Below are 19,128 nucleotides of genomic sequence, written 5' to 3'. Positions count from 1 at the left end.
TTTTTTATCTGCTTAGCCTCAAATGGTTATAGTCAGAGAGATAAAGAGAGATTGAGACCACCTTCAGTTCCAATGATTGATGTTTGATTAACTGGTTGGGAGGAATTGCATTTTACTTCCGGCCACTATTTTGCGCTTGATTTGAACCAAAAAAGAGAGAGAAAAAGCTTTCGAGGTCCTAAAACCCTTCCAAGACCTCACAAAACACCCAGCCGCCAAAAAGGCTACGAAATGCGAAAGAGAAGAAAATAGCAACATAACTTACCTGTCCGGTGCTTTTAAGATAGTTGTACGTATGATGCAGATTGCCAATCAGCTCTTGGTGATTGTGCTGCTGGTGGTGGTGGTTGTTCTCATCCGGATGGTGGCTTTGGTTAGCTCCGGCCGAAACTGCAACGGACAGAAATAAGGAAGGCACAAAAATATATAAAAAAAAAATGGCAAAGGTTAGTCCACTTTTTCACAAGGCAGAGCAGAGAAAGCCCGAAGATAGCGCTGCGGGAACAACACCCGGAAGGAAGCAATTAGTATCCGTTTTCCGGATGGGTTGGTTTTTCTTTCGCTCGTTAGTGGCCGGACCCGGTGCCAAGATATATACGTATGTTCCGTTCTGTGGTATCAATTATGATTGCATTAATTTCATTCGTCATTTGCTGCTCTGTGTGTGTTTGTGGTTTAGTCTGTGCTGGGTGTACAAAAGATATAGGCCACGTTGCTCGAAACGAGTTGGGATGAATGGAATTGAAGTTGGGGACAGTTAAAGTATATGCGCCAAGGATGTTGGGTGAAATTGGTCGGTCTGTGAGTGTTTTTTTTTGTACCATATTTTCCACAATCCCTACCTTCTGGTTCTCGGTTAGTACAGTCTAATTTTCGTCGAGGACTTTTCGCTAAAGTTTTAGGGTGAGTGTGCTCGTTCTTTCGGAAACGGTACTCTCTATACATAAACCGGAGCTCCAGAGCTTCCAGTAAGTAAGGACAGTGGAAAATAAAATTCTTTAACTACTAAATGTCGGTTCTTAACCCCAGCACCTCAGCTGGCGGCCCGACTTCGAGTGGTCCTTTACAAGAATTACTTCCCTTTCACGGACAGAAGATCAGTAAAGTTTCAGTGCTCGTAAAACTGCACCGTAATAATACTTGTCCGGGGTGATGTACTTGTGTGTGTGTGTGTGTGTGTGTTTGTTGTTCCAAGGAAAATGGAAAACATTGCCCGGAGACAGTTTACTGCTTGATGCTGTATCTTTCCTCTTCAAGATGGCGCAGAAGCGAGTGCAACGGAATCGAAGACGATACGATGATATGATGCTCTCGGTGTTGAACTCTCGCGTAGACTCGGTTAAAGTTCGTGACAAAATAAACGTTGCTCATTACGGTGTTGTCCCTTTGCGTTTTTGCGTGCCCAACCGAGCGCGAACTTTTAAAACTCCTCCGGACCTTGCGGTGGAAAATTCGTCGTCTCCGGTAAGGGAAAAAGGGCGGGAACAGTTTCACTTGACTTAATGCATTTTCTTTTTATGGGCAATACTTTTCTTACCTCCTTCTTTTTACAGTTCCGAGCTTCATGTGACAGAAGGTTAGGTAACTCAAAATATAGCTTACACTTCCAAGAGATGGTCATAAATTTGGAAGAAATCTTTCTACGCGCCCGACTGCTAAAATTAACAATTTTGCAGAGTTTTTCTAAAACATATCCTTAACTTAGATTCAAAAATTATGTAGGCTTATTTTAAAATAGCCCTTTGAACTACTCCTGACTGGCCTATTCAGCAGGACCTACCGGAAAGAGTGAACGTTTTATACCCATCCATTTTTTTTTGACTGACTCTGCCAGCACGCGTTCAAGCTTTTTTGCATCTCCGTGCGATGTAAGCCTCCAAGCGTTCGTATCCCTGACGATGGGTCCTTACATCCCTGACGAAGTCTCGCATCGATCAACAACCCCCTACCCTCCCCCCTCCTTGACCTCAAATGACTTGCCCTGGCGTTCGATCACACCAAACCCTGGATAATGTGTGCGATGTCGATGTGACGTGAATTTGACCGCAGTACATGGTCCATGGCATGTGGCGGCGTTCTAGGCGTAAGCGATGCAACACCCGCTTTGTGTCCCGTGTCCCGGAGGAGCGTTTCTGCTGGTAGTGCAGCAGTATCGAACTGCAGCCCACTGCAACGTGCCAGTGCCAGTGAAATTGACAATGCATCGGTGACCGACCAAACCCCCTGAAGGTTCGAAGGTGTGTGGGGTTGAGTGGAACTGGACAGATCGACCAACCGACCGACAGCGACTGACAGCAGCCACTCGGTGCACACAACGTAAACGCAACATTTATGCTCGCTTATTCACGGTTCGTTAGCGCTGTTTTACCAGTTCAACAGTTTTTCAACCCAGCCCGTCAGTCAAGTTCATTATAATTTTTCATCCGTTCGGCCGGTGTTGCAGAAGACACCGGAAGATCGGCCGTGGGAAGAAGCGTGAACCGATAAAGTACACTCGAGTGCGTTCTCGGTGCGGTGCGCCGTGTGTTGTGTCGTGGTGATGGGGGTGATGGTCAACGTTCCGGTGGGTATTTTTCCTCGGGGGGTTTAGCGAGTTTATTCTATAGTTTTTTTACCTTCCTCCGTAGGTTTATGCGTTAAACGCGTTGTGGCGCTTGTCTGGGTTGGTGTCGAAGCGTGTGTTGAAAATGGAAGAGATAATTGTGGACAACGGAAGGATGATTCTTGGTTGAGTTTATTGGTGCTAAAGTATGGGAAGTTTGTGTGTTGGATGATACATGAGCTGCTTAAAATTGGATGCATTGTTTGTAAAGTATGGCGTTTTGAGAAGTTATTCATGACTCTGCTGATTCTGGGGATTTCTCCATGCTGAACCGAACCTTTGTCCAAAGTCTCCAAAATATCAAATGGGAATTTTAAACACTCCACAGACGAACCGAGGCAGAATTGAACAGACCTCACATCTCCGGTGTAAGATTTAACCCAAAAAAACACGATCTTTCGAACGTCTCTTTATTCTCCACTTTACTCTGGCAGGCTCTGTAGCATCGATAAAAAGCAATTACATTCCGGCACTATTGCATCCAGCCGGACACAGTCGGACACTTTGGAAACAATCGTACCGAAAGTACTAACCGAAAGGGTGGTGTAACGCGCAATATCGAGACATCCATTTAAATCCCCGGGTAGGCAGGCATGCATGGCCTCTGGATCGGCTCCCGGAGCTGATCCAGCAGCCATGGTTTTACCCACCGGGGTGGAAATGTCTACCGGTTTCCGATCGGCTCACCGAGAACGTTTCACAAATCTCGGGTACGGTGCCGTACCGGTGCCACGGCATCAGTTTATGCATGGGCTCGTAAAATTTAATTTCCGTCCATTGTTTCGCGCCATGCCAGTCGGTTCGGATACGATACACAGGTCAGTACCGTGACCCTGTGGAAGTGCTTCAGAATTTTCGCATTTCCTGGTGTGTGTGTGGCGGCCGGATTGGTGCCGGATGTAATGTCATAAATTTGTAGCCCACCACCACCATCACCCAAGATTACCCAGTCCCAGGGAGGTGCTCGCCGACAATTGGTAAGGTGGTTTTCGGTTTGAACGCGGTGTACATTAACGCGCAAGGTTACTTACCGCAGGGCAGGGACAAAAAAAAAAAACGCGGGCTTACTTCTGCCACTAGAGCAGACATTTACGGTCACTATCAATTTCTTGATAGCAATCCCAGTTGGGGACATTTATTCGATAGTCGTATCGGAATGCTGGTAGTGATTATTATTTCAAGGTGCGAGAAATCGCAGGACATTTAGGTGATGTACAAAGAATACCATTTGGGTTCTAATGGTCTGAAAGCTCAGCCAATTCTGGAAGGGCGTTTTTTTTGTAGGTTCTGAATAAAAGAATGATCTTACATGATCCAGTAATCAGTGACGCATTGTTGCGAAGGGCATAATTTACTTGCGGACACTTTTTCCCCCATTTTTGGAGTTCGTCATGAATATCTAAAGTCTTTGAAATATTCAGGATGGTGTCAATCATCACCACTATGCATGCCCAATCTCGTTTGAATGCATTGCTGAAGCTTGCAAATCAACCTGCTTGGCTGGCCCGTTTGGAAGTCCATCCTTTTGTACGTGTGGGAACACACACACACACACACACACACACACACACACACACACACACACACACACACACACACACACACACACACACCAAAGCCGGGTAAACCAGCAGGCGATCCGTCAGCCCTTAGGCCATTGGGACTCGTCGACTCCCTGGCTAAGGCACAAGAGATTCCAATCCTGGATCGCTTGGCTGTCTACACTGAAGGACGACACGGCCTTTCAGAGAGGCAGTACGGATTTCGGAAGGGGAGGTCAACGGTCGACGCCATGTTAGCTGTGCTGAAAAGAGGCGAGGCCGCGTTCAAACGGAAGAGAGGTGGAGCTCGCTACTGTGCCGTCATCACAATTGATGTTAAGAATGCCTTCAACAGTGCAAGCTGGGCAGCAATTGCGATGGCGCTGGATCGCATGAAGGTTCCCCCGTACCTGTGTAGGCTGCTAAGGAGTTATCTCGACGAACGAGTTCTGCTGTACGACACGGAAGAAGGGCCGAAAACAGCCAAAATAACCGCTGGCGTTCCGCAGGGCTCAGTTCTCGGTCCCACTCTATGGAACGCCATGTATGACGCAGTGCTTACTCTCTCACTCCCGCCCGGAGCAGAGCTCACCGGATTTGCAGACGACATCGCACTGACAGTCACCGGGGAGTCGATAGAAGAGGTTGAAGTGTTGGCTACTGAAGCGGTCGGTACGATCGATGCATGGATGCGGGAGGCTCATCTCCAGATAGCTCACTCGAAAACTGAGTTTATCATCATTAGCAGCCATAAAGAAGTGCAGAAGGCGACGATACGAGTTGGCTCGAGCAACATCGAATCTGTACGACACCTCAGGTACCTTGGAGTTACCATCGATGATCGTTTAAACTTCAAGAAACACCTTGAGGAGTCCTGCACGAAAGCGATGAAAATATTCAACGCGTTGGCGTCCTTCATGCCCAATATTGGAGGAGCAAGCAGCAGAATAAGACGACTTCATTGCAACGTAGCCACTTCAGTGTTGAGATATGGTGCGCCAGTTTGGGCGCACATTTTGCAGCAGAAGCAGCACCAAGACGCAGTGAACAAAATACATAGGCGGCTGGCTATGCGAGTCGCTAGCGCCTATCGTACGATCTCGTACGAAGCAGTTTGCGTGATTGCTGGGTTGACGCCTGTGTGCATAACGCTCGAGGAGGACTCAGAGTGCTTCCAAATTGCACGTACGGGGGAACCCAACGCGGGAGCTGCTAGAAAGGCTGCGAGGGCGAACTCCATCAGGATGTGGCAGAACAGCTGGTCCAACGCTGTGAACGGTAGGTGGACACACACGCTGATCCCTGATATAGCAGCATGGTTGGACAGGAAGCACGGTGACGTGGACTTCTTTGTCACCCAGATACTTTCTGGCCATGGCTGTTTTAGGCACTACCTGTACAGGTTTCGGCACACGTCTTCACCTCAATGTCCAGCGTGTCCGGATGCAGACGAGACGGCAGAACATGTCATGTTCCGCTGCCCAAGATTCAGCGCAGAACGGCAGCAGCTGAACGGCATATGCGGTACAGAGGTGAGCCAGTCGAACCTGGTGCAGCTGATGCTGCAGAGCAGGGAGTTGTGGGAAGCAGCGTCAACAACGATGCGGCTGATAACGTCCAAACTGCAGCAGTGGTGGAAAGACGACCAGCTACATAGTCGTGCCTAAGCATTAAGCGTTCAGTGTTAAATGGTGTGCTGTTTGTATAGTGAATGTCCGTAAATGTCTGTGAACGTTTGTGTAGTGAACGAGAGTGTTATAGTTGCTAGCGCGTATTAGTCAGACTAAGTGCACAGCACTGCCCCTCCCATGAAGTAATACCGCGAGGTGATCCCGTGGGAGGGTGCATAGGGTCCAAGGAGAGTTTTTTACTGGGTAAAAATCCCATGTCGCCTCACCAGGTGTCTTTATGAAGATTTTAAACTCCTTGTATAAAAAAAAAAAAAAAAAAAACACACACACACAGACGCGCGTTTTAAAATGTGAGCTATGTAAGTTCCAGCATCAGTCAGACCATTCCCTAGGAACAATAATTCATTTCCAAACGGTTCGATACGCTCGTTCCGGACGTGCCCGATTGGTAGCAGCACCGAGACATAGTGTCTTTCGTAGCTTTCGAAGCAGATTCCCATTGTCTGCATGCGCTTCCACAGTACGAATTAATTATCAATGCTAGGAACATAAATGGAGTGAAGCTACTACTACTTCTGCTACTAGTGGCAGTATGGCACGGTACGCCAACAGGATTCGACAGCAGCATCGGTCGTCCGAGTCGGAGTTAAATCGTTTAAAGAGCAAAGAGCAATTAGAATTGGCATTCCTTGTCTTGTCTAGGGAAAGGATAAGGGATAAAGCTGAGGTGCCATGTGTGGGAATCCGGGAATCGATTAGCTGTTTGATGAAAACGAAGGCTACGGTCGACTACCGACATTCGAGGAAACAGTCCTGTTTGTTCCTTTACCAAGTACCAGTGGTCTTTTTCGAGGTTTTCTATGATGGATTGTGATTTTTTTGGGCTTAAAACAAGCTTAAACCAATTTTCGATGCGTCAATGGCAGATGCTTTCGATATCTCGTCTGCATTAAAGATCGCGATCCTTCCGTTGGTTGCAATAATCACGCCAAATTCAGCTTTACACGTCGTTAAAGTATTATTTTTTTGTCATCATACAAGCTTAGGATCCACATCTTTCTTATGAATTTCCGAGCGTGGTATGTTGCTGCCAGGATCCATTGAATGTAAATGTATGATAACAGCAGCAGTTTAATCCTTCATTTCGCACGAGTTCGAGCCCGGTGAGTCTAGTGACGGGGATAGCGGGTCTTTATAGAGCAGAGAGATCCCGCTGACAGCTTTCTGTCGGCTGATGTTTCCCGACAATACCTCCACCTCTCAAAACTTGGGAGCTAGGCCTCGGAAAAGGGTAAAAGTGCAATGTCAACTTGGCACTTTGCTTCGTCTGGTCGGATTTTCATTCTCATCATACTTTCAAAATTGGTGAGCGCACGAAACGAAGAACTCCTGTATGCTGAACGTTTAACGCGTTCCTGCTGGATCCTGGTGGGTCAACAAACAACGAAGAGTAATTTATTCATTTCTATCGATCGACCCGATCGATCGGCCATCAAATAGTTTCGGCGGCCGTGCCGAGGAACGTCCAGATCGTACCGGACGGGAAGGCTTATTGGTGGACATGTGGCGTAGTTCGAGATGAAGCATGTGCCATCGATGATGTTTCGTAGTACGTGGGAAGGGAGTTTAATTCGGTAGCAAAATATTATTATTTGCTCATCACCAACACACATACACGCACGCAGACTTGTACGACGCCTCCATTAGCCTACTTCTAAAGCAGGGCCAAAGAGTACTATACTCGGCCGAACGGACGAGCAGAAATGGAGTTGTGTTGTCTTTTGAGCAGCTTACGTGTGTACGGATGCGTGCAAGATTGGAAGGACCGTCAGCCCGTGCTCTGGAAAAGGGTTCTTGTGGGATGATTGGCGTTCGATCAATCGTTAGTTTGTTGGTTTTTGTTGTTTGTGGGAGCGAAAAATCGAACAACAAATGGCGTCCAATGATTGGACAGCACAAGCGACCGTACACGATGTCCTGTATCGTATGGGTCATGGAGAATGTTTTTCATGTTGCCTGTTTGATAGAGAGAACCCAAGAGTGGTCATGCAAACAATTTCATGCGAAAGTTTAGTGTATCGTTTTTCAAGTCTGATTTTTCTAATTGCAGATATTAAATTCGTTTTGTGTAAAATTTGTTTCAAAACAATCACCGTGCTATTGGTCAGCCACTGGTAGAATAGGAAGTAAACTTGCAGTCGTTACCGACACGTATCCTCTCGAAACTGTATAGAAAGGGAAAGGGACAACCATTATAATTTGGCCCTTTTGCGAACGGCATGCGAACCATGTACGCGAATCGATCGTGCCATGTCCAAAACGTGCTCCGCAGCATGGCTGTTGGACAGGTCAATTGGTTTCACCTGGCATCAGGGCACACATGTGCACGTCGTATGGCGATTTCTTCCCTTGGTGTGCTTAGCCGCCTAGACTTCAACTCGGACTTCAGCTCGGGGAAGTTTCGGTGTGCTCTGTTGAAATTGAGAGCAGCACACACGAAACGGGTCCACCGGATGATCACGACATCGATCGTGAATTTCGCCATCGTGTATTTTTTGTGTGTTTCGGTAAAGAAATAAAAGAAGAAACATTCACCAAAAGCAGTTTAACCAATTAATTTAGTTATAGAGGTCGTAGGGGAACGAACCCGGTTGTGTTTCTGTTTTCTGCCATAGAATTATGATGTTATATTGTAGTTCATAACACTGTCGTAGGACGTCTCTTGCATGGGCGTTGCTCTATTTATTACTCAAAAGATTGTGGACCGAATGTGTGAAGCATAAAATTAAGAGTCGTTTGTCTCCACACCGGTCTCCTACGAACAGAAAAAAAACACTTAAAACTGGATGAAACGAAATGTCGTTTATGCTGCTGATAGACATTATTGAGAAATGTACAAGCACGACGAAATGGTCGTGGCGCATCATAGCCTGCATGTAATATGATACCGGGATTTAATTTCCCAAACGCATAGCGCAACTAAACACCAACCAAGAGAGCACTTGAGAAGAATTTTTAATGCGGCTAAGAAAAGAACGCAGCTTGGAAAGGAAACATCTGGACAGTGTTATGAATTGTAATTTCTCTGATCTAATAGACCTGATATGACCTGAAAAAAAAAAAAACTATTAAACGGTTAGGGCACTTGTCACTTCTAAGGAAATTTAACAACAACCAGACCTGCTTGAGATAGGTTCTAAATGCAAAATCATGAAATCTTTAGATGTACCCTCTAGCATTCGAGGACACGTAAATGGACACGTAAACATGTAGTGAATCTCGCCGGATTTATTGCACCTTTTTGGTAATAGGACTAGGGACAATATTCTAGACGAATATTTAATATTATCCGATTCGATTCTTCGATCAAAGTGACGCCTATTAAGAGCCCAGACATCTTCGTAAAAGAAATATAAAAGGTCTTAAGCTCATTGTTTGAGAAATATTTCCCTGTATCTCTTGTTTGGTTGCCTGCCTATTGCGATATTTCTGGCCATGAAAATGCAGACCAATTTCCCGAAAAGGGTGCTTTGAAAGGGTCCTTTTTCGATCGACTTATCCTACCTCACGAGCACATGCGTGTCCAACAGTCTCTCTACGTGGCCCCTCTGGCAGAGTTCGTTAGACACCGACGACGTTAGACACTCGGGAGGATCTTATATTCGATCACACTGATGATCATATAATGATGTATAAATGGCTACAGCTTTAACCAAATGTTGTTGCCCCGATCGAAGCACAGCACAGTCAAGTCAGCATAAAGCGACAAGGAGATCAAACCTAGAGCTCTTAGCTCTTAGCTTAGCTTAGATGATACACCAAATTTGGATATGGACCAACGCTATGGACAGGCTCCGTCTTATGGGCTTCGTAATGATCGACAAAGAAATGTCTGAAGAACAACCTAGTACAAGTTGATGAACACCCGGGATAAGGTGACCTTTTGCGGTTCGGACGAGGAAATGTCTGCCAATCAAATGTCCCACTTGCATAAAACAATGTTTTGATGTAACTAGGGACAATAAAAGCAGGTTTTATATTTCTGTATTTCAATATTAAATAAGTAATACACAAAAAGCTATACTTCCAAAGAAAATAGATAGCTTTTGTTGCCATGTTTTTGTTGGGTTTTGCTCTGTGTATTACTATAATCTGATGTAATGAACAAAGCTTGTCAATCCGTGCACTCGGTGGCTTCATTGACCAACGATGCCTGCAAATTGATTTCTCGTTTGACATATTTGGTTTGTCGTACTCAAATAATCATCATTTATGATAGTTTTAATGAATAATTAACGCATAACGAATCCAATTTCATGAACTCTTTTTTATGTAATGTTGAAGAATTCCTGTACATTACAATAGTGCCCGCTTGGCTGTAGAATTGTTAAGGCTAGCGATAACCACAACCAAGTGCGCATACATCACATTGGCCACAAAACCACAGCCCAACTACACAGAGCCAACGTTCCCGGCCAATCGTTCCCTGTTCTACGATGCAATTGCGGAAGCGAACCGTGCCACCGATGTAACCGATCTGTATGCAAGCGCAGCGCAGGCAAACGGCTGTATGGCTAGAGCGTGTGTTTGCAATTACTGAGCTAGCCGACGTGCACGTGCCATCGTCGACCAAATGGAGCAGTGGCTCGGTGTGTGGTGTAATCGATCACTCGGCGAAATGGAGGTTTGGTGCCAATTTTTACCCTCTCCCGCTCTCACCACTCTTCATTGCTCACAAACGCCCCACCTCAGTTCATGCCGCGTCCGCAGCACATGGTACGGGAGGGCACAATATATCTCCCGGTACCGGTCATCCCTCCAATCTGCGATTGGTGCTCACGGTTTGACTAATTTATGGTGCAGAGATTGCGGCCGGTACGGTTTAATGCGTACCGGTGGTGGTGGTGGTGCATGATGCACCGTTGGTTTTCGTGACCTCAACCTCACCCGGTTCTGGTGGCCCGCACCATACGCACGGGTGCAAATGGTGCAGCGAATTGGTTGGTTATGGTTTGGGATGGTAGAAGGAAGGAAAAAAAAACCCCGATCCATAGAGAGGACAATACAAAATCTCCGTCGCAATCGGTTAGATTTGCGTTCGAGTGGCATGCAGAGTACATCGGACTACTAATTGCCTGGAATTGATTTTAGAACCACCCTACAATGGCGGAGGGGACGCTGCGTTATGATTGACTTTAGCATTGTTATGCTTCAGCTGATGGAGATGATGGAAAAATTCGGTATGTGCAATATGTTGTGTTGGCCACTTCAGGCCCTTTGTAGCATTCTTTATACGCTTCTGGAGATCGGAAAACTGACACATGTCCCATCAGAAGGGAAGCGTTTTTTTGTGCTCTTGTTGTATGAGTTGAAAGTTGAATGGTCTTCAGCCACTTGAAACTACAAACGAAAGCGTTTACCTTATGGCAGCTGACACTGAGTCGAGTTTTTGGATTTGTTAACAACATAAATTGGCCGTAATGAACGGGGGCATGAAGCATCGTACGATGAACTCTTGTGAACAAAGAAATTGTTCGTTTCGTTGGTAGTGCCGGTATTGTTTCCTCATAATGCAATCTGGGTTTGATTCCATAAATGCATACTTGAATGTTGAATGCATTCAGGCTATCTGGTTTTTGTTGGTGTTGACGGAGTTCTTGGAATGTGTTGGTGTGGCTGCATGTTTATGTATTTTTTTTGGAAGCATTTTGTCTTTGAAATAAGCATTAAATTGGTGTTATGCAGGTATTGAATCGATCTCTTAGTAAGCTTAATGTTGGATACAAAATCTTTAGTTGTGGATGAAAATGTCTGCAAGAGTTCTGCACTGTAAGCTGCTTGCATTCTGATTTTGGTGCATTTGAGAAATGATATGGAGTTCCCAGTAATAGAAAAATAACTAAAAATAAATCGTTCAAAAATAGCTACAAGATTAAAAATTTGAAGTCTCTTTCATTAGTTTCTGTAGTAATATACAGTTCACCCTAAGATCCCTACAGAAGATTCTTGCTCTTCAAACCACTCACAAAATATGTGTACACATGCAACCCAGCAGACGGACACGTTTGCAGCCAATACGGGTTGAAGAAGAAGGATTGGATCATCTTCATCATTTAACTTGTCGCCTTGTCGCTCTAAAGCCAAATCTGACAATTCACCATTCCATACAACTGTTGTTCACTCTCCTCATCTTCATTGGGCATCGTTCACCAAAAGAAAGCCAAAGCACCAGATTTAGAAATCAAAAGGTGAAGGACACGACACGAACGACTACGAAGCCGTGCCAGAATAAAGTTTGTAATCCAATTTAAGATGCTAATAAGGATTTGTTTCTTCGTGTCATTTAGGGCTGACAAATCCTAGGCAAAACACGCGATAGGTGTCCTGGTGCCCGTTCGTTCGCTTGTGCTCTCCTTCATTAGCTGCGAGATTTTGTGGTTCACGCGATTCTGTAATGATGGCAACGATGCGCATCCTCGTCGTCAACCGGCATCAGACGCGTGGTGTAAACGATACGCGATATCCTGGTGGTGTTCGCAGTACGGATTCTTCCAATCCACGGGAAAAGGAGTCTGCTCCACTCGCGTATAGTTGTCTGTGACACAAGCATCAACCCCCCTGAAAGCAGCATGGGTTTCGCTTTCGATTGCGTTACCGTTTGCCAGATAAGACGAACCCTCGAAGGTTCGTAATGATGTGAAGTGTAATTAACGGAAAATGTTTAATTTACCAGCGTACCGCGCGTGTACGTGTGGCCCGCTGCTTAGCGTTGGGAGTATACGTATTGAAGCAGCCAGATGTTGCTGTCTGCTGCTGCTTTAAAGTGGTGTAATGCTAGAATGCGATGCCCGGAACGCCCGAGATAGGCAGGTAATCGAAACGTGCCAAGATTCGACACCGAGAAAATGGTGCAATTGTCACTGAATTATATGGGTACGTTTTGTATCGGGAACGTTAAGCTCGTGCCCGGCGTAAGTTATTGCAACGATAATGAAGTTTAATTGTACACTAAAGTACAGCGAGTACGGGTGGGAAAGTTGTACTTTAAGTATGGAAAACTGAGGAGCACGCACTTTAGGGTGTGCAGTGCAATATTGATTTAGGTCGTTACGTGTTTAATTACAGTGGTGGGAACTTTTTCAGTACATGTCGAATTATAAACTTTACCAAGATCGTGGACTCCGGAAAAGTTTTTGATTTGTAGATCACTCATAATCTATACCGAACGAGCCAGAACTCAAACAGTGGTCTTGTTCAGGAGGACGTAAAATGTCAAAAAGCTAAGTCAACCGTTTCTTCTACGACCAGCGTGACTTAACAGACCATTAAGCCAAGAAGATAAGAGCTTCGAAATTATTGGATAAAATCAAGCCAAGTTCTAGATTAGATAGTTGAATAACTTTTATACTTTCATCTTAAATTCTGATACCAAAAAATGTCCAACTCAAAGTCTCCACTTCAAACCATCGTATCTTTCCTAGAGTCCTAAAAAAGTTCTTATGCGTCCTTGAAATTACTTGCCGCCATTAATGCTCAGCCCGCTTAAGCAAACTCGCATCATATCGTTCCGTTGCAATACTAATGCATTCTTCCCAGGCAACTCGTAACCCTACTTTGGTAATGTGCTGCACAGTTTCCGGTGGTCTTGCTGATGGTGATAGTACCACCCGCCGCGTACCTAATTATGTTTATGTGCCATTTTACAAGTCACCATCCGCAGAGATAGAAGGCAAAGAAAAACTTCCTCCAACTCGCTGTCACACGCTGCAACGATTTTCTGTGCATCGAATATAATTAACTTATTTTCCCTGGCCGCAGTTTGTGCCAGAGTATGTGTGTGTGTGTGTGGAGCAACTAAAATCTTATTAATTTGCATAAAGAAGATGGCTTCGTGTGCGGATCGTTTTACTATGCTCCTGCTGTGATGCGGAGAAAGATTTTTTTATGTTTTGCCAAAGCTTCGAATCTGCGAATGCGAAAGCATCGTTTGCATTAGATTCGTAATGTATTCCAAATGCAACCGAATGGACCGAGATTTCTCTCGCCCTAAAAGGCCTTCCTCCTGCACCTGCCACAAAATTCTGAAACCAATCCAAACGCTCATCGTGGCTTAGACACTTGACTATAAACACAAATAATGTCCTTTCGGTGGTCCGCACTAGCCCGGTGCCCGGTTGGACGGGTCGAAGGTTTGAAAATCTGGCAAATGACATCAGGTAAAACTTTACCCAAAAGCCTGCAACACAAAGCTAGACGATGTCCGAGGATAGCATACCGATGCAAAGCAGCAGCAGCAGCGCACTGGACTGGAACCGAGGTGATGTGCTGGATCTGCATAGAATAAACACAGCATGTGTGTAAAACTGGCTGATGTTGTGGTCCTGACCGTCAGCAAGGGGGAATGGTCAGGATTGCCGGGAAAATGTTGCATGTTTAGGTGCAACCATCATCTCACTCCGCACACTCACTGGCACTCCCGGGCACTCTGGTTGAATGTCAAATGAAAATAAACGATTCCATTTTGCGGCAACTAGGGCAACAGCTCGGATTCGCTGAAACGTTTGCGACAAAAAGGGTACTGCGAGACAAGAATGAAATAAAAACTCATGAAAACCATGGATTTGCTGTTACCGGGGATGCCCGGGCTTCCCGTGTCTACTCTTGGACACGACCCTTGGTGTCCTTGATTTGGTCGGTTGGAGTTTGGATCTCGCACGGTGACCTCACTGTCGGGCGCAAACACGGATTCTATAAGGCTGCGTTCTTGAGATAAATTGTATCTTTGCAAAAATAGAAAAGGATGGTTTGAAGAACAACACTTAAAGGTATTTTATTTTTAAAAATCATTCTTTCAATGTTTCATGTATGAGGATACAAAAATTGTTCAAGATTTTAAAGTGAATTTGTTGAATCAATAAAAACATCCACTTAAAAAAACACGTTCCTCGTATTAAGTAAGATTAAAAATTCTTGTATATAAATTTACAACAACTATACTCACCAACAATTCCACCTATTATGGTAATTTTTACAGACAACATTGCCTCAGTGCGGCATGAAGCAGTTTATCGCTTGGACAACATGTCCTGCTGCGCCTGTTGGACACATGTCGGTGAGTATGCGTCCAGATGTGCGAGGTGTAGTTGAGGAAGACAGGCTACGACGAATTGGATACGGTCACCATTTTCCCTTTCTGCCGAATGGATTTATCAGCAGGGCAGGCTGAGCACTTGGCCACGAGCTGGTAGATTATTTGTTCAGTGGTTAGTAAAAATCATCTCTTCATGCCTAACACCGGTTGGGTACCGGTGTATCTGATGAAAAGGGAGAGGGGGGGGGGGAGGGGAAGGGCGAACCCCATCCGTCCACCCGTCAAAAAACCCTCACGGTTTAAATTGAAGATGAAAATTGACTGCCTGGTAACGCCCTCGGGGCCGCTCGGCTAGGCAACAAAAGGTCGCCGGTACGGAAAATTTTGTGCACCAGCCTGGGTTGCTGTCCGGTTCAGGGTGCTTTTCCAATGATGCTGGGAAAATCTTTTGCGTTGATATGTTTTTATTTTCATTTCATTCTCTCTCTCCTTCTCAGCTCTTTTTCTCTCCCTCTTTTGGTTGTTGCCAATCCCTAGCACCGGTATACCCGGTACGCTTGATGCAACATCCATTCACCTAAATAATGTTAGTTCCAGTATATGGCCCCGAGCAAAACGTACACAAAACGATTGTTGTCCCTTTGCATCCATTTCAATCGCTTGTTGTCAATTCAAAAAGTGTAGTATGTTGCTGCTTTGGAGTACGAGAATTTGTGCCGTTGCTTTGGGTAGGATCTGTGAAGCACGTGGAGCCGACACGTGGTAGTAGGCGCACTTGTTAAGCCACATTTGCTATTGTCCTGTTGGCTCGAGAACGGAAAAGCTAGTGAAACAAAATTCTTCAAAGTTGTCCATTAAGATCAAAAGAGTGTGTGTGAAGGTTGACTATGGAAATAAGTATTTTTTTCATTTCATAGGTGAGACTAGAAAAAGAAAAATACTATATTAAAAACAGCTTGTTTGTGTTTAAGAAAACATTATTAAATTAAAAACTAAAATCTTATTACACAGCTCGCAGTACAGTAAAGTAACATGAAAAAACGTTGCAAAACGTTTGCGTGATATAAAGCTTACAAACATCAAAATTCCATCCACTTAATGAAAGAATACTTTCGTAGTTTTATCCGCAATTCTTCGTTGCATCACGTCTAGCTATAAATTAGACCGCCCCCAACCACGCCGGGAAAGCTCTAGACCGAGGACCCAGCCTCGAACGGTGTGTGCAAAACATTTTTCAATCAAACCACACCGAAACCGTAGCTGGATGCGTACAGAAACAGAACAATTAAAATGGGAAGGTGAGCACAAAACAATGTAGTAGTGCATTGCATTGGGGGCAGATCCACCAGCTTTCCTTCACCACATGAGAGCTTTTGGTTGGTTTGTCGGATGGGTTGGGGTTTTTGGTAGATTCCAACTGCACAAAGACGAATAGATGCTGGCGCTGCTGGCTTCACCGGTTAATGTCCAAACCATTTGCAATCCCTTAAATTACTTGACATGTTTTTGGCGCACACGTCGAGACGAATGGGGCTCGGGTTTGTTTTTGTGGGGTGCCAGGCTGGTTTAGAAAATAGTGCAACACTTCCTTTTGTATGTGTGGTGTAGCTACTGTAGATGAACGTAGTTTTGTATGGGTCGCCTCTACTGACTGCTGCTCCTATTTCGATTCTCACAAAACTGGGAAGCAAAACGGAAGGATGTTAGATGTCGCATAAACGGTTGCCGGAGATGCCGAGCTGTACGAATAATCGTATTTTAGTTCACCATCATCACTGACTCTTTACGTCTTGCGGTATGCAAATATTCTTCGTAGTCGTAGTACCGTGCCAGCGCACGGCCGGCAAGTAAGTGCAGATGATATGTCCCACATCATTCGGTGACAAAGACACGTCGGGATAGATGAATGGGTACGGCACTAGCATGGACGGATGGACTTTATGGAGCGTCAACGATCGAAAGTTATTGCGTAAGTCCTGGCGGTACGGAGGATTGCAGTTGCAGGCCGCTGGACAATAATAGCCCTGGCGCCGGTGCTCAATGAGGTTCGTCAGGTGTGATTCATCGAGATGCGCAGGTGTGTTTCTTACACCGAAACACACAAACAGACTGCCTTCTTCTCGAGGCGTGCCTTTCGTTCTGGTGCATTATCCAAAAAACCAGGCCCTCCGATGCCTTATCAACATGGCTTGGCAAGAGTGCGCACCACACGGTGAAGATTCAAGCTGAACGTTGTGTTCCCTTCGCACGAAAACGAACGGCAGTACGTCGTTCTTTATCGTACACAGAATTTGCCAAGGACATCCGGCCCGGAAAGCTTCAAATCCATACTACTCGACCGTGCCTTCGTTGGGTGTGGGAAACGGAATTAAGCATGATATAAAGCACGGGGTGAATTAATTTCAGTCGATAAATCAACTGAAATGAGGCGTATCTCGTCAGCTCGGGAGCGGCCGGTGCACCGTTTTGCGAGAGGCACTTTTTGGGGTGGAAACTGATCCGGAGCTATTATTCAATTAGAAAAGCAGTCTTCTTTCCGATTTGGCGCTTTCCATCGCCGCCGTCTATTGGCAGGTCGGAAGGAGCTTGTCTCGTTGAAGGGCATAACAATAGACACAGCGAAGTGAAGCAAATAATTCTCGGCGAAGTGTTTTAACCGGCTCCGGTTCGGCTTTCGCTTAGCCGATTTGAGCCGCGTCCCGTTCGATGCGTCTAGCGGGTTGTGTTGCATGGCAAAATGTAGTGAAATAAGAGTGTGCTGACTGTGCCAATGGAGATAATAATGGTAAAGCACTGTTGTCAGTTGTTATTAATTGTGAAAAAATTGCCTTCGGTTTCGGCGTTGAGTATCCGCTTGTGACGGTTTTGGGTGCGTTTTTTATGTGGCTTAAATTATTATGTTTTTTTAAAAATAAAATAAACAATTTTGAAATATTTTTTCATACCATAGGATTTTTCCTGAGTGTTGCTACTCAAACTTAAAGCGCCTAAATGTATGCTATCATCAATCATTCGTTTGCAGGATTCAAACCCAACCTCAGGGGATAAGTTTTGACACTGTTTAACCCGTGTTAGTCAATGTTCTCGGAACTCGTTTAAGCCTTCATCAGGTGAAACAGGTGACTATATTGCATTATAAATGAGAGTTCGAATAAATCGATCAAATTAACACCTTTCGATAGCGTCAAGTGAATTATATTGGAACAAGGTTAATTTCCTTAAATAGCCAAACAGAACCAGTGTGACAAGGGTGTGTCGTTTTTAAGCAGAAACAGCAAACGCACAGAGACTGCTCAGCATTCACAGGTTAGAACAGACAGAAAGGTAAGAAATGGCAAATGAATCACTTCAATCAGAATACAATGATGAGTGTATACTTTATCGTTCTTTACTGTTTCGACATAAACACACACACACACACACAAATGGTGCAAGTTGCTAAATTGCTTCCTCGATTTTGCTGTTTGATTGATTCGGCATGCAATGTTGTCCTGCAATGTTGCGGTCCACTATCTCACAGTGAAGAAACCGTCTGCCCGAAACCTGCAAGCCGTATCGAAACGAACCTAAAGTCACTAACTGAATCAACAACTCATGCCTCCGACCCCCTTCGATGCACACAGCATCCAAAAGGTGTGTGTTCGCACGGATGTCGAACCTGCCCGATATGGCTTCCGGTGGTGCGCTATTTTGTATGCCGGCCAAAGGCCATTAGTAGCAGCGGTAAGCAAGTGGCCCTGGTTCCGGTCGAAAGGTGAGCCCGGTGGTCAGCAATTGGTAAACATTTACACAATTCACTCGGTTTATCTCTCAGCCCCGGCAGTTTCTGTGTGTGTGTCCTCGTTGTCCAACCTGCCTGCTGATGTTGGTGATAATGTGCTAGAACTGCATACTGTCGATTCCACAGAATCCAGCAATCGAGAAGGAATTGCAATGACAACTGAACAATACGGCACATAACCAACAGGTGCCTGTCAGGAAGGGGAGGAAATGTCCTGTCTCCTCCATTCCTACCCCAGCTACCCATTAGCAACGACGCGCGGTCATCTCTTTTGTCATCGATTTGCGCTGCCCATCCCGGACGCCGGAAAACGGTGTGTCGGTCGGTAAGGGCGCGAGTAAATGTTGGAAATCGCATCTTCGTTCGATTTTCTTCCCACCCAACGTCCACTGCCTAGGCCGGCAGAACGATCGGCTTGTGGCTGGTGCTGGATGCTGATTCTTAGACCGATGACGATGATGATGGTGGTGGTTGACCGCAAA

General features: G+C 45.3%; 2 protein-coding genes across 2 annotated transcripts in view; one reads left to right on the top strand and one right to left on the bottom strand.

Moving 5' to 3' along the window:
- The window catches only part of LOC126562723 (E3 ubiquitin-protein ligase RNF185-like), a 382,489-nt gene that overhangs the window by 123,939 nt on the left and 239,422 nt on the right, over positions 1-19,128 (top strand). The window lies entirely within an intron of this gene.
- The window catches only part of LOC126562388 (heparan sulfate 2-O-sulfotransferase pipe), a 122,378-nt gene that overhangs the window by 3,926 nt on the left and 99,324 nt on the right, over positions 1-19,128 (bottom strand). Inside the window, exon 3 of the mRNA XM_050218892.1 lies at positions 266-390. Within this exon, the coding sequence (XP_050074849.1) occupies positions 266-390 (125 nt within the window). The remainder of the gene's footprint in view (positions 1-265; positions 391-19,128) is intronic.

Source organism: Anopheles maculipalpis, chromosome 3RL, assembly GCF_943734695.1.
Source record: "Anopheles maculipalpis chromosome 3RL, idAnoMacuDA_375_x, whole genome shotgun sequence".
Lineage (NCBI taxonomy): Eukaryota > Metazoa > Arthropoda > Insecta > Diptera > Culicidae > Anopheles > Anopheles maculipalpis.
The sequence above is the reverse complement of the archived record's forward strand: the minus strand, read 5'-3'. Positions and strand labels throughout refer to the sequence as shown.